Source organism: Mustelus asterias, chromosome 5, assembly GCF_964213995.1.
Source record: "Mustelus asterias chromosome 5, sMusAst1.hap1.1, whole genome shotgun sequence".
Classification (NCBI taxonomy): Eukaryota; Metazoa; Chordata; class Chondrichthyes; order Carcharhiniformes; family Triakidae; genus Mustelus; species Mustelus asterias.
Window position 1 is genome coordinate 72,908,365 of NC_135805.1, and position 14,015 is coordinate 72,922,379.

At 41.3% G+C, this 14,015-nt stretch overlaps 1 protein-coding gene across 50 annotated transcripts in view; it reads right to left on the reverse strand.

Moving 5' to 3' along the window:
* trdn (triadin) overlaps window positions 1-14,015 on the reverse strand; it is a 452,817-nt gene that overhangs the window by 339,754 nt on the left and 99,048 nt on the right. For 37 of the 50 annotated variants that reach the window (XM_078212798.1, XM_078212806.1, XM_078212794.1 and 34 more), the window contains 4 exons: window positions 10,735-10,746; window positions 10,338-10,409; window positions 5,808-6,113; window positions 4,192-4,251 (listed from right to left, as the gene is read on the reverse strand). In XM_078212798.1, the coding sequence (XP_078068924.1) occupies window positions 4,192-4,251; window positions 5,808-6,113; window positions 10,338-10,409; window positions 10,735-10,746 (450 nt within the window). The remainder of the gene's footprint in view (window positions 1-4,191; window positions 4,252-5,807; window positions 6,114-10,337; window positions 10,410-10,734; window positions 10,747-14,015) is intronic. The other 13 variants (XM_078212795.1, XM_078212797.1, XM_078212790.1 and 10 more) reach the window with 5 other exon arrangements.

Consider the following 14,015-nt stretch of genomic DNA (forward strand, 5'->3'; position numbering starts at 1 on the left):
CCTTTCCTGTTGGAGATGATCATTGTCTGTCACTTATATGGCACGAATGTTACTTGTCACATTTCAGCCCAATGCTGTATTTGGATAGGAACTGCTTCAATATCTGAAGGGTCGCAAATGATACTGAACATTGTGCAGTCATCTGCAAACAGACCATATAATGAAAGCAAGGTCATTGATGAAACAGCTGAAGATGGTTGGGCCTAGGAAACTACACTGAGGAACTCCTACAGTGATGGAGCAGAGATGATTGACCACCAACCACCACAACCATCTTCCTTTGTGTCAAGAATGAATACAACCAGCAGAGAATTTTCTCCCGGTTCCCATTGACTCCGGTTTTTCTAGGGCTCCTTGATGCCATACTCAGTCAAATGCCACCTTGATGTCAAGGACAGTCACTCTCACCTCACCTCTGGTATTCAGCTGTTTTGTTTGTGTTTGAACCAAGGTTGTAATGAGGTCAGGAGCTGAGTGACACTGGCGGAACTCATCTACGAGAAATTCTGAAACACAAATCTTCAGGACAATTGCTGGAATATTGTCAGGGCCCATTACCTTTGCAGTGTACAGTACCTTCAGCAATTTTTTGATGTCACTTGGAGTGAATCAAAGACCAACATCTGTGATGCTGGAGACCTTCGGAGGAGGCCGAGATTGATCATCCACTTGGCACTTCAAGTTGAAGATTGTTGCCTTATCTTTTGCACAGATATGCTGGCTGGGATCCTCCATCATTAAGGGTGGGGATATTTGTGGAGCCTCCTCCTCCAGTGAGTTGTTTAAGTGTCCACCACCATTCATGGCTGGATATAGCAGGAATACAAAGCTTAAATGTAATCTGTTGGCTGTGGGATCGCTTAGCTCTATTACTTGCTCCTTAAGGTGTTTAGCACACAACTAGTCCTCTGTTGTAGCTTCACCAGGTTGACATCTCATTTTTAGGTATGCCTCATGTTGCTCCTGGCATGCCCTCCTATTTAACTATTCATTAAACCAAGGTTGATCCCCTGGCTTGATGGTAATGTTAGAGTGGGGAAATGCCAGGCCATGAGGTTTCAGATTGTGGTTGAGTACAATTCTGCTGTTGCTGATGGCCCATAGTACCTCATGGATGCCCAGTCTGGAAATGCTAGACCTGTTCAAAGTCTATCCCATTTAGGATGGTGGTAGTGCCACATAACATGATGGAGAGTATGCTCAATATGAAGACAGGATTCTGTCTTCACAAGGAGTGTGCGGTGGTCACTCCTACTAATACTGTCATAGACAGATGCATCTGCGGCAGGCAAGTTAATGAGGATAAGATCAAGTATGTTTTTCCCTCTTGTTGGTTTCCTCACCCCCTGCTGCAGTCCCACACTAGCAGCTATGTCCTTTAGGACTCGGCCAGCTCAGTCTATGGTTGAAATCCCCCTCCCAGACTACATTCTGCATTTTTCCACCCTCAGTGCTTCCTCCATGTGGTGATCAACATGGAGAAATACTGATTCATCAGCTGAGGCGGTATGGTACATGGTAATCAATAGTGGTTTTCATTGCCCATGTTTGACCTGATGTCATGAGACTACAATGGGGTCCAGAGTTGATGTTGAGGACACCCAGGGCAACTCCCTTCTGACTGTATACCACTGTGCCAGACCTCTGCTGAGTCAGTCCTACTAGTAGGACAAGACATACCCAGGAATAATGGTGGCGTCTGGGACATTATCTGTAAGGTATGATTCTGTGAGCATGACTACATCAGGCTGTTGCTTGACTGGTCGGTGAGACAGTTTTCACAATTTTGGCACAAGACCCCAGAGGGTAGCAAGGAAGACTTTGCAGGATTGACAGGGCTGAGCTTGCTGTTGTTGTTTCTGATGCCTAGGTCAATGATGGGTAATCCACCCAGTTTCATTCCTTTGTGTTTTCTTTGTAGTGGTTGAATTTGACTGAGTGGCTTGCTAGGCCATTTCAGAAGGCTGTTAAGAGTCAACCATATTGCTGTGGGTCTGAAGTCACATCCAGACCAGACAGACAAGGATGGCAAGTTTCCCTCCCTAAAGGACGTTATGAAGCAGATATGTTTTAATGACAACTGACAATGGTTTCATGGTCACCATTAGACTTTTAATTCCTGATTTTGTTTTAACTGAGTTTAGATTTCACCATCTGTCATGGTGGGGTCCTCAAAACTCTGGATCTCTGGATTATTAGTTCAGCAATAATGCCACTGCGCCATCGCTTCCCCAAATCCTTGGCCTGAGATCAGAGCGATTTAACTCCAGACCCTTACTTACATTTGTCCACAGTGCCCCCTGATCTAAGTCAGCAGGGCTGGTATAAGGAGTGAAGAATTGGGTAGGAAGCTCTCGGAGAACACTGTCCCAGTGTAAGGTTAGAGCCTGAATGTGATTCTCTGAAAGATTTCCAGTGGTGGAACAAGGCTGGGGAGAACCAAAGGTTCATTACAAGGCTTGGAGGACACCCTTGCTTATCAGATACAAATTTCTTGTCACTTAGTTCTGGTTCAAGAGAATCGTTAGTCTAGATTCCAATCTGGCTTTCAGATATTTAGTAAAATATTGTATTTATATGCACCCAGTAAACCAGGTATAGTAACAAGCATGGTTTAAAATCCAAAATGAAAACTGCGAGTTAGTTGTTCTCCAAAATATTCTTGAACTTATTTTTTGGGAAATATATAGTTCAAAGACAGCATGCGGACAACAGCAGCATGTGGGAAGATCCAATTCATTAGACCTGTATAATAAAATTTAAACGTGCAGTATAACTCAAACCTCTATGAATCTGAAATTCATCTGCAGAAGTACAATGATGTATGTTATCATATTCCAAAAATAATTAAATCTGAAAGCCATGGTGATCGGATTAAACATTTCTAATCTTTTCTAATTTTGACACACAGGTGTATGAATTCAAAGTTTATATGGGCTTTCGCAAATCTCCAAAAATTATATGCAAAAATTTGCAAGATGATTCCACAGTTCAGATCTTCCCTTATATCTGCATCCAGTCAGAGAAGATATCTGATCCATGAATTCATCTTTCCTTTCCCCAATATAACTTTGATAATGATCATTCTGCTTACTTTTTTTTTTGTTGCAATGAATAAAAATAAATTTTAAAATAACTAATTTAGATGTCTGCTAAAATCTTTAGCACACATGCACAATTGAATGTGACATGATAAAAAGTATCAAGAAGCTTATTTCGCTGTTCACACTTCATTTCATAGAATTAATAAAATAAGTGTTAATTTTTTCAGACGTAGTTTTAATCTAAGCCCATATACAATATTTTCAACACCAATGTGGCTGTTATTTCACATACTGGAAAACTAAAAATGTAGTTTTGGAGAAAGAACAACATTTTCCAGAGCTACAAATGCAGCTGTAAATTGGATGAGGAAGAAACTCAGATAATGCAACAGTCTCATCTTTTTGGAGCTCCTTAATTATGCCAAACAATTTTTCAGTAAAATGCAATCCCTAGGGCAAATGCCATTGTAGAATATTTGTCTGTGCACTGTGGAACACGGTTAGCACTCGATGTTTTTACAAAATACAAATGGTAGGGCAGAATGGAAGAATAACTTTCTCTTTTCTCTGGCTCCCATGTTTGAGTTGGTGGTGATGGTTAAATGACATACAAACAGTGAACTAAGTGTCACAAGTGCCTTTATGCTTGAATTGTTCAGAACAAAGCAGCCAAAATAAAAGACCATCTAAATTCCTGCCATGCTGGAGTCTATTTTTTTTAAAAATAACATCATCAAACATTGCAATGTAACGATATTAGATTCTGACTTGTACCAAGGTCTTTCCATTTCGTACCTCAAACCTTTTGCATCCTCCAGTCTGCTGTTGAAAAATATGCCTCAAAGAAGATGTGCTGTCCTTTTAAGCCAAAAAAAAAATTCTGCAGGGATTTCGATGAATATTGCGAATGACAATTGGCAGGGTACTGCACTATTTAATATAAAGTTGACTTTCCAAATAAAAATATTATGGCCAGATCCTCGGGCAATTTGATTTTGAAATATTTGCAATACTTGTAGGTGTTACCTACAATACCAATCATAATCTCAAGTATCAGAGTCTATTAAATTGAACAATAGCAGTGTATGAAACAAGGGGGCGGGGGCGTCAGATTTGGTAAGAAATGTTATAAGCATTATAAATGTACCTGGATAAATATCCCCATGAGTGTACATGTCAATCACATAGCGACAGAACTGATATTGATCTGGCAGAGCAGAAGGGAAAAAAAACAGCAATGAAGACAATGTACAATGAACAGTAAGCTAAGTGGGACTAATGGGTTTGCTTTCATCAGCTTCAGCTGTAAAGTGAACAGAACTGTTCTGAAAACTACCAATTACCACTGAGTAAACAAAACAATTAGATTTTACATTAACTTAGTAACTCTGATGTGCTTGTGATTCATTTTCTTTGAATTTAATTGTGTACTAAATCCTTCGGCATCAAAGGCCAGTCCAACATTCACCAATTTTAAAAAATCATTTATAACTCAGGATAAAGACAATTTGCAAAACCAAAGAACAATCTTTCGTTCAGGTTATTCTTGGAATTAATGAAGTGAGAAAAGAATAAATTAATGCAGGATTGTAAACACAGTTTTCAAAGGTTAATTGTTGTTTACATTCTTACGTTTTCTCTTAATCGCTTATCAGCTCAGCATCAAGTTAACTGTTGTAAAAATGCATGAAAGCAAATCGAAAAATAGTCAATCAAATGTGTATTTTCAGAAGAGTTAATGGGATTTTTAAAAAAGTATCACTGTACCCAACTGCAGTCTGGCAATGACTGTGACTTCTGTAAGACTTATGTCTGTAAGTCTTATGTTACTTAGTGTGCTTAAAAATCACATTGGGACCCGACTCCAGAGTTATTGGGCGAGTTCTATATCCAAAACCTCTTTGAACTGTTGAAAAATTAACAGAGTTTTTGCACATGATATTAATTCTTTCTCAGAGGTGTTCTTCTCTCTTTTATTCCTGAGTGTCTTTTTAAATCTCTCAACATGCAAATTAAGTGCGGGCACTGAAACTATATGAAGTATATTTAGCTGATTTGATGTGCCAAATCAATTAGTAATCATGAGCTTTACTAAATTACTTAGCAGGCAGCTAGCAACAACATATTCTCCGTGACGAGAAATGTTAGGGTGAAATAAAATGTCCTCTCCTTGCAAACAGCATGAATAATACATTCCATGAGCTCACCTACTTTCCTTAGACAATTAAAATAGTTATTATTGGTTTCACTGAATGGATTTCATGCTGGTTAAATGGGCATGCTGCTGATGTGTGATGAAAAGGGCATTTTCTTTCCTCATAGTCTCTTGGTTTCAAATATTATAAACCTATGAGCCCCAAAATGCAGATGATAGCTGCTGAATTTTATCCCAAAACAATTTTCAGGACGAACACATAGAACCACATAAATAAACCCACTTAAAAGCGTATTAGTTGACTTTGTTTTTCAGGCATCTGAATCACACAAATGAGGCACAAATGATATATGATATAAAGAACCAAGTATTCTCTATCAGAATAATACTTGTTTTAGGTTTCAAGATATTGTGAAAAGGTCAAAATGGTTTTAATTGTTGTACTTTACACTGCTATTCCAAATAAAGACATTAGTGGACTCAATTATTTTTTCCCTTGCAGTTGTCACTTGCAATTTATGCCTCATGCTTTCTCTTTTGATGTCTCTCAGATGCCTTACTTTGACTTTTATTGCTAACAGCCTTTTTGTCGTTATTTGTCTTTTCACCTTTATCCTTTGGTTTCAGCTTGCCTTCTTTGGTATCTTTCACTTTTTCCGTCCTCTTGTCTACTTTCTTGATCTTCTGTTCTACAGGCTCTTTCTCTCTCTTTTTACCTTTTTTATCTGTTTCAGCCTTAGGTTTTTCATGTTTCTTAGCCTTCTCCTTCTTCACTTGGAGCTTTGGCTTTGTTTCTTCCTTTTTCTCAGATGGTTTTTCCACTTTCTTTAATTTCGGTACCCTTTTTTCCAATTTAATGGTTTTGAGTTTCTTCACTTTTTCCTCAGTTTCGGGTACTTTAACTTTTTTAGCTACTGGAGAAAACAGAAGGTTCTATTGACATGTTTTTTCTCTTTTAAGGCACACTGTTTCCAAGTAAAATAATTTCTGGTACTTGTAAATAGAAAGATCTAGAAATTCTCTTCAAACACAAGTAGATTTTGAGTATGACAGGAGAAAAGAGACATACTATAGATGCTTTTCTTGCACTGATGATCTTAAATTGGTTTTCAATGTAATTCATAGCACAATCAGCCACTTGCAACCTTGATGCTGAAATAGGAAACATCAACGCCATACTGTGGTATAAAGGCTATGCTGATCAGCTGATCAGGTCAATGCTCATTGTATATTGCGTAAACTCATGAATGGGCATAAAGCTGCCATTTTTGGCCCTGAAAAGTGCCCAGTCCTCAGATTATCCAGGAAAGGTAAGGTCTCTCAAATAATCGACCAGGATTCACTAGCCATTGTACACTGTTACTATGCAGTAGCAACACAAGTGGTATTCTCCATTAACAGCATCAAACCAAAAAAAATATTCTGACTATCACACAAATGAGCAGTTGTATGAATTTCAGTGCTACTGTGATGCCCAGTATGTGGGCCATATGTTCCAATGACCAGCGAATCAGATCAAACAGGACATCCCTTCAGCTGTTTGCAACAGGCAGAGTGCTGACCATACCCAATCAGCTCATGCCTGCAAAACTCAAAACATAGACTGCAAATTTCCATCTCAGTTCACAGCAAGCGGGGTTGGCAGTGCGATTGAAAAATATCCCGAGAAAGCCTAAGACACCAGAATCGTACTTTGCATCAAATTAAACTTTCACGGTGGCTTGATGTATGACTGCTTTCAAAAAGCGTGCATCTGGCAAGCAGAACTCTGAGGGCAGCTCAGAGGTGAGTGCACTCAAGCTGGCACAGTGCTCCTGTAGCATCTTCAGTGAGAAGGGGGGAGTTGTGGGGAGGCACTGGCAAATCTACTCAGCAGTGCACATACCTGCTGTGATAAGGCTTTTGTCATGGAGACGTAGCAGATGCACTTAGTCCCTACATTCCAGGAGAATGATGATGACATGGGGACAGTCCATACATCCTCACAGAGATGCTGTGAATATCTGACTTCTGTCTGGCTGATGGCAACTCACTTGCTCTCAATGGCCAGGGTCATATCATGGCAATGCAGCGGGGAACATTCAAACTCTCCTGACCTTACAGCTTCCTTTGTGCACTGAACTCTTGAAGACCAGTGGAACCGGTGGCAGAGGCTGATGGGATGAGGCACCTGCACACTTCAAAGGGTGCAGAGTGCACACCGGGAGAATGATAGAACTGTGCGCCGCCAGCCCAGTACATTCTGGCAGGCAAAAATCTCATCAAGATACAAGCATGACTGATGTGTTCAGTGAAGGAATGCCAGCAATACACTGGGAAGGTTGAACAAAGCACAGGGAGGAAGCCCAGCCAAGAACCCTGCCTTTATCTTGTGCAGAAGACAAGTTTTCATGTCAGATTGACAGCAACTCAGCTCACCATAACAAGGAGCAATAGAAAGGATGAAATTAGTGGGAATTTAATTACAGAAGTGAACATTATGTAGAAGTGGTTAACACACGTGCCCACACTGAGCAACTACTAGTTCTTGAACTTCCTTTCTCTTCCTCTACGTCTTGGTGCATTCACAGCAGAGGTGGAGGCGGCCTGCTGTCTGCTACACCTTGTTGTCTCTGATGACTTTCGAGGGCCGAGACCTGGGGACCTCCAGCCTGCTTTTGGGGCCCTGCTGTGTGACTGTGGAGCTGAAGCTGAAGCATTCACAGGATGAAGGGACTTTGGATGAGCGGGACACTCTCATAGTCACCCGGGTGGACGGCCCTGGGGTGTGCACCAGCTGATCCTCCTCCCTGTGGGCACCCAAAGGCCCTGGCTTCCTCCTTGAGAGGGAGGAACAGCTGGAATAGGCTCAAGAAGCCCTCCCACCTCTGGTGTTGACACTGAAGGATGCAAGTGCCTCTGCCATGGAATGCAGCAGCACTGCCTCCAACAATTCTCCGAGTGCCAGCACACCAAGATGACCCTATCTCCGCCTACTGTGAATCAGAGAGTGCGATATGTTCACCAGATTGTGAACCTGAGATAGAGTAATCTAGGTCCCACCTAGGTGTGTGTCTCTGCAATGGTGGATAGTGTAGGTGAATGCTGTGATAGGTCTTCTATGTCTGGGTCTGTGAATTCCTCTTCTGTGCTGCTGTTGGGGCTGGAATGGAAGATGTGGCTGGTGGATTCCCTCGGCTGCTTCCCCGATGTGCCTGCGACAGAAAGAAGAAGTCATTAGTGCATGGCAGGAGGCTGAGAAACAGTAGAATGATTCATAGCATGGCTGTCTGATGGATGATGCAGTGCTGGATCCTCACTTGGTTTATCACCTGCAACCTCACCATCAGCGCAGGAATGGTCCACATCCTCACCAGCTAGCTGAATGGCTCCATCTTCAAAGTCCATGAGGACCTTGAGTTCTGGCGTCCCTCTCCCTCTTGTTCTGTGCCAGATTCTCCTGCATGAAGACAAATGGAGAGAGTCCAAGCAGGACAGCATCAGGGTAAATGGCAAGGGTAAAAACACATTAGCTCGATTCTCTCTCCACAGATACTGTCAGACCTGATGAGATTTTCCATTTTCTGTTCTTGTTGTGAACGATAAAGATGCTGGCATGGGTGGATGGTGAATGGAACTGATGTGATGATGAGGACAGGACCTGGCATTGAGTGAGATCCCTGTGGATATGTGATGGATTTGTAAGCTTGTGAGTTGAGTGCTGCGAAGATTGGCTTTCGGCACTGGATATCTGCCCTCTTCTACAGGGCACTGGCACTGATCACCACCTCCGATGCAGGATTGGTCACCTTGGATGAGAATCTTTGCCCAGAGCATGGGAATGGAACACCGCAGCGGGCTTTCACTGCATCAAGGGAGGCACGGTGTACTTCGATTCTGTAGGTTTCCTAGGATTGGCAGCCATGACTTCCCAGCAGCTTCTGAAGTACACTAGCTGTGTCCATGGGTGACCTTTATACCTGGAGCATTGAAGCATCATGGGATGAGGTGATCAGAATCCGCCTGCCACCAATATGGCGTGGAACGTATACCTGCTCATTTTTTACATTAAGTGCTGCACAATGGGAAAAGCCATTGCCATCGGTGGGTCAAACATCGCTTTCCCCACCTGAAATTAGACTTTGCCGATTTCTGAGACAATTCTGTCCATAGTGTACAACAAAAGATGTGATTCTGCAATTGGACAACATTTGCTAAGCAATCCTAATTGTGCTAAGAAATACAATGAAAACCAATTTAGGATTATCAGTCGGGCTTACAGTGTGACTCACTGACACATACTAGAAACCAAATACATTCACGCACAGGGCCTCTCCTTTGCAGAGAGTAGGAAAATGTCCAAACATTATGCCTTTTCCAACTAAACAAAATCTTGGGGGACAGTCATCCCCTGGCTCATTCCCCATGGCAATTTCTTGATCAATCAAAGTCAACCTGCTTGGTTTGAATTTGATAGTTGATAGTTTACTGTTCTCTGCTGCATTCTCCGTGGTTACACCTCTACCAATGTGAGTCCCGTTGCCAAGCAATCAGCATTCCCTGCTCATGCAGTACAAATGGTTGTTGCTTTTATCTTTCGTAGCTGTCTTGATGAGTGCAAGATGAAAAGCTGCAATAGTAAGTCTCTTTTATCAGCAAGCAACATTACTCTCAAACAATACAACTACATTTCCTGTGGTGCTGCTCAGAGAGTTTATTCGATATATATTAGAATAAATATTCAACGTTCATTGTTAGCTTGGAGATTCGCATGTGAGGAGCATTAAAAGGCAAATCCAATGAGTCTCCAAAGTAGGGCTTCCATCCACATCCTTCTGACTCAGAGACAAGAGCCAAGGCTAACAGTTTTGACTGTCTTGTGATCTTGTAACCAGGGATGCATATAGCACCTTCCTTAGCAGTTCTATCACAGCTTCTATCTGGAATACAAATGGTCAACTACCAGAAACAAGCTATTAACTGCAGTGTAAAAGCATCCCCACACAACATGTAAAGTTGAGTCACATTTAGGCAGACTACATCCTTGCCATTTTGAAGAAATTATTTTCTCAAAAATAATGGATAATGATATCGATGTTTCTTTGCTCGGGTATTAAAGATTCACCAAAGTGCCTCCGTTGTTTATGAGCAGGGTTTACCTTTCAATGGAGCTTTTTGTTTTGTTTCTTTTTTTGCTTTTATCTTGCTTTCAGGTTTTTGGCTTTTAGTCTCTGTGTGTGTAAAAACACATGCATCAAGGTCGGAAAAACAAAGATTAACACAACCAGAAAGGCATGGGTAAGGGATGTCATAAAACAAAATGAAAACAAAGTATGGTAATTATGGTGCAGTAATATGTTATTTTCATCAAAAATCTGATATTGTTTCAGCATAAACACAAATTTGATGTTTAAGAGGGTAGCCGGTAAAATATAATCACTGTACTGAATGAAGTGTTGGTTGTTCTATTGAGTTTTAAATATAAATTCAATCAGAATTGCAACAAAATAATTCAAATGAGTCAAAATACATTAAAGCCAAAGCAAAGTTTCTTACCTGGTCGTGCAGCTGAAAAAGATAAGAAGGGAAGATGATAATTTCACAAATAATTATACTATATATCATTTTTCTATAAATAAAGTAGAGAACTAGTTTTCACATTGGTGTAGCCAGCTTTTGCATTGCCTTTTGCTTTTAGGCATGTTACATGGGTTCACTTGACAACTACCAAAAAAAGAGGATAAGACCATAAGAAAGCATGAACCATGGAAAGTACATCAGTGCACTGAACTCATCCTGTGTGATGTACCATACTTTCTATGGACTTTATCCAATCTATATGGCAAATATGTGCTGTTACGGGGATAGGGAGTGGGGGTTGGACCTGGGAAGTTGCTCTTTTGGAGAGTTGGTGCAGACACGGATCAAGTGGCCTCCTTACTCATGTAGAGATTCTGTAGGTAATCTGCTCATTTGCTAATATCACATAATATGGTTACATTGCATTTAGTGGCAACAAAAACTATATATGCTCTCTTTGCCTGCTGTGCTTTACTGAACTTCATCATAATCAACATTTAGAAGAAAGCAAAAAATAATCTTAATCAGATTTTGGTCATATATCTTTTATTCGGGTAGACTTTGAGTCTCACATTCTTTTTTGCTGGTACACATATTAAGGATGGTCATTTAGGTGAAGCATCATAGGATTGAGTACATCATAGGATTGAGGGGCAGCACGGTGGCACAATGGTTAGCAATGCTGCCTCACAGCACCAGGGGTCCGGGTTTGATTCCCGGCCTCGGGTCACTGTCAGTGTGGATTTTGCACATTCTCCTTGTGTCTGCATGGGTTTCCTCGGGGAGCTCTGGTTTCCTCCCACAGTACAAAGATGTGCAGGTTAGGTGACATTGGCCATGCTAAATTCTCCCTCGGTGTACCCGAACAGGCGCCAGAGTGTGGCGACCAGAGGATTTTCACAGTAACTTCATTGCAGTGTTAATGTAAGCCTACTTGTGACTAATAAATAAACTAAACCTATGAAGTAGAGCCTAGTAGCATCTTCAGGAAAGAAGGGGTAAGAATTGTTTGAAGAATCAAAGATTTTCACTATTTAATCATATTAAATCGAGATATTATGCAGCTAACAGATTCTAATTATTTTATGCATACAATTACAATAGCTTTACTAAATGAGCATAATAAAATGCATTTCCCTGCAGACACTACGTACACTTGACTTTCATTCCGTTTGTTTAATTAAAAGCTTCTTTGTAGCAAAGCTCACAGGCATATTTACAAAGAAAATCAATCCTGTCAGGATTTAAGAAAGCCATAGAGAAAGAAAACTACACAGTTTAAGATATGACCCCAAGGTCTCCCCGTCAAGAAAATGCGATATCCAAATTGTGGAATCTCAGTTTCTGGACTGTTTTCTCAGATGTGCATCTGTATGTAGTTTGGTGGAGAACTCAAGGACAATTTTTTCTCATTTTTTTTAACAGAAGTCTTCTCGACTGAATTATGTGGGAAGAAATAGAAAGTGTAAATTAGAACATTTAATTTAATGTCAAATCATGTGCAGAAATTGAAACTGAAGAGAGGGAAAAAAAATGGGATTAAGGGAAATATAAAAGTGACAGAAAGGAAAAGCTTATGTTTCTTAAACCTGCAACAACACAGCACAAATATTGTGGTTGAAAGACCGATGAGACTAACAGTGCTCACAGTTATTAAACAATAAATCAGAATGCAACTTCTGGCAACCACACATGCACAATTAATGCAGAACTCAGGAGGTTCATGTCTGTTATTTTGCTCCTGCAGAAACTGCACTGTGACAGTATCTCGCTGAGAAACTTACCACTGACACATATGGAGAGGCCTGAAGTTGCTGTCTTTATATAAAAGATGTGCACTAAACACAACAGCAAAAGTCAGGACTATCTCTTCAAATGCGAGTGCATTTTCATGTTGAATGTCTCAATTACTGCCAAGTAACCTTGCTGGCAATAAAATTACAGTTTGACAAAGAAGTGTGGGATTTAATCCTTTAAATTTTAATTATTGTTGGAGATTTAAGAAAAATAAGCTTTTCCTTTCTCTTAATTCCATTTTTCCCCCTCTTGAGTTTCACTTTATGCACATGATTTGACATTGAATTGAATATTCTAATTTACACTTTCTGTTTCAGACTGTGTTTGGCTTCTTGAGAATTTTTCTATTTAATTGGTTAAGATGATAACAGTTGTTTGCCCTCTTCACACAGGACCCACATTCCCTGTAGAGGGCACCATGTGGGAATGCAAAGTTCTAATGCAAAAGCCCACAGGCAATTGCAACAAATGGCTAGCGCCATTCATTCACCACAGATTGCAAAATCGAAACATCATATTTGTTTCATTAAATTAGCTATGCTTGCCCACTTAATCTCTGTATCTAAACAAAGAACAGGGCATAGGCAGTGAACTGAATGATGATCTACTGAGCTGCAAATTTCTATGGGCGGAATTCTCCCTTCCCGCCTGTGGTGGGTAAGGTGGCAGGAGGGCAGCGAGAATCTGCCAGGAGCCAGAAACCTCATAGTATAAAATCATATTGCAATTCTCCCAATGGCAAGTCGGTCTTCCCACTGGCAGGTGGCATGAGCACAATTTGCAGTCATTTGCATCTGATGAATGCTCATTTAAACAGCTGTCCGCCAGTGTCCGTCTGGTCCTCCAATCTTGCATCACGCTATGTGGGAAATTACACCGGCATCAAACGCAAGTGTTATAGAGTGTCATGCACAAGGTGGCCCTCTGTTCGCCAGAGACCTTGAGGTGAATGCAACACTGCCACAGTGCTGTGCTGACCCTGGTGCAATGTACTCCACTCTGCCAGGGAAGATCGGTTCCTGCCCTCCATCTCCATGTCAAGCCAATCTCCATAGACAGCACCGTGCTGCTGGACCATTGACCTGGGGTTAGGGAGTACCCTCCTGGTCCCACACACTAGTGTCTATCAGGACAATACTGTGCTGCAAGGCTCATACGTTCACCCCAACAAAAACCCAAAGTTCGACAGGGCATGGAGGAAAAGGTGGTTAGGGTGGGGTAGTGGGGATTGCAGCCTGACAAAGACAATGGGGACAACGTGTCAGTCGAGCTGTGCAGGAGGGAGGGGGCAGGAGGGCAAGGGCTCACAGTGGCAGACAGAGGGGAAAAGAGGTGGATGAAAGAGATGAACAATGGAAGGCAGAGGGAAGACCAGGAGGAGGAAAACTGGACGCCAACAAGCCTATTTTAAAAGCTCACAAACAAGAGGGTCAAAGAGACACCACATCGCTTACTGGAAG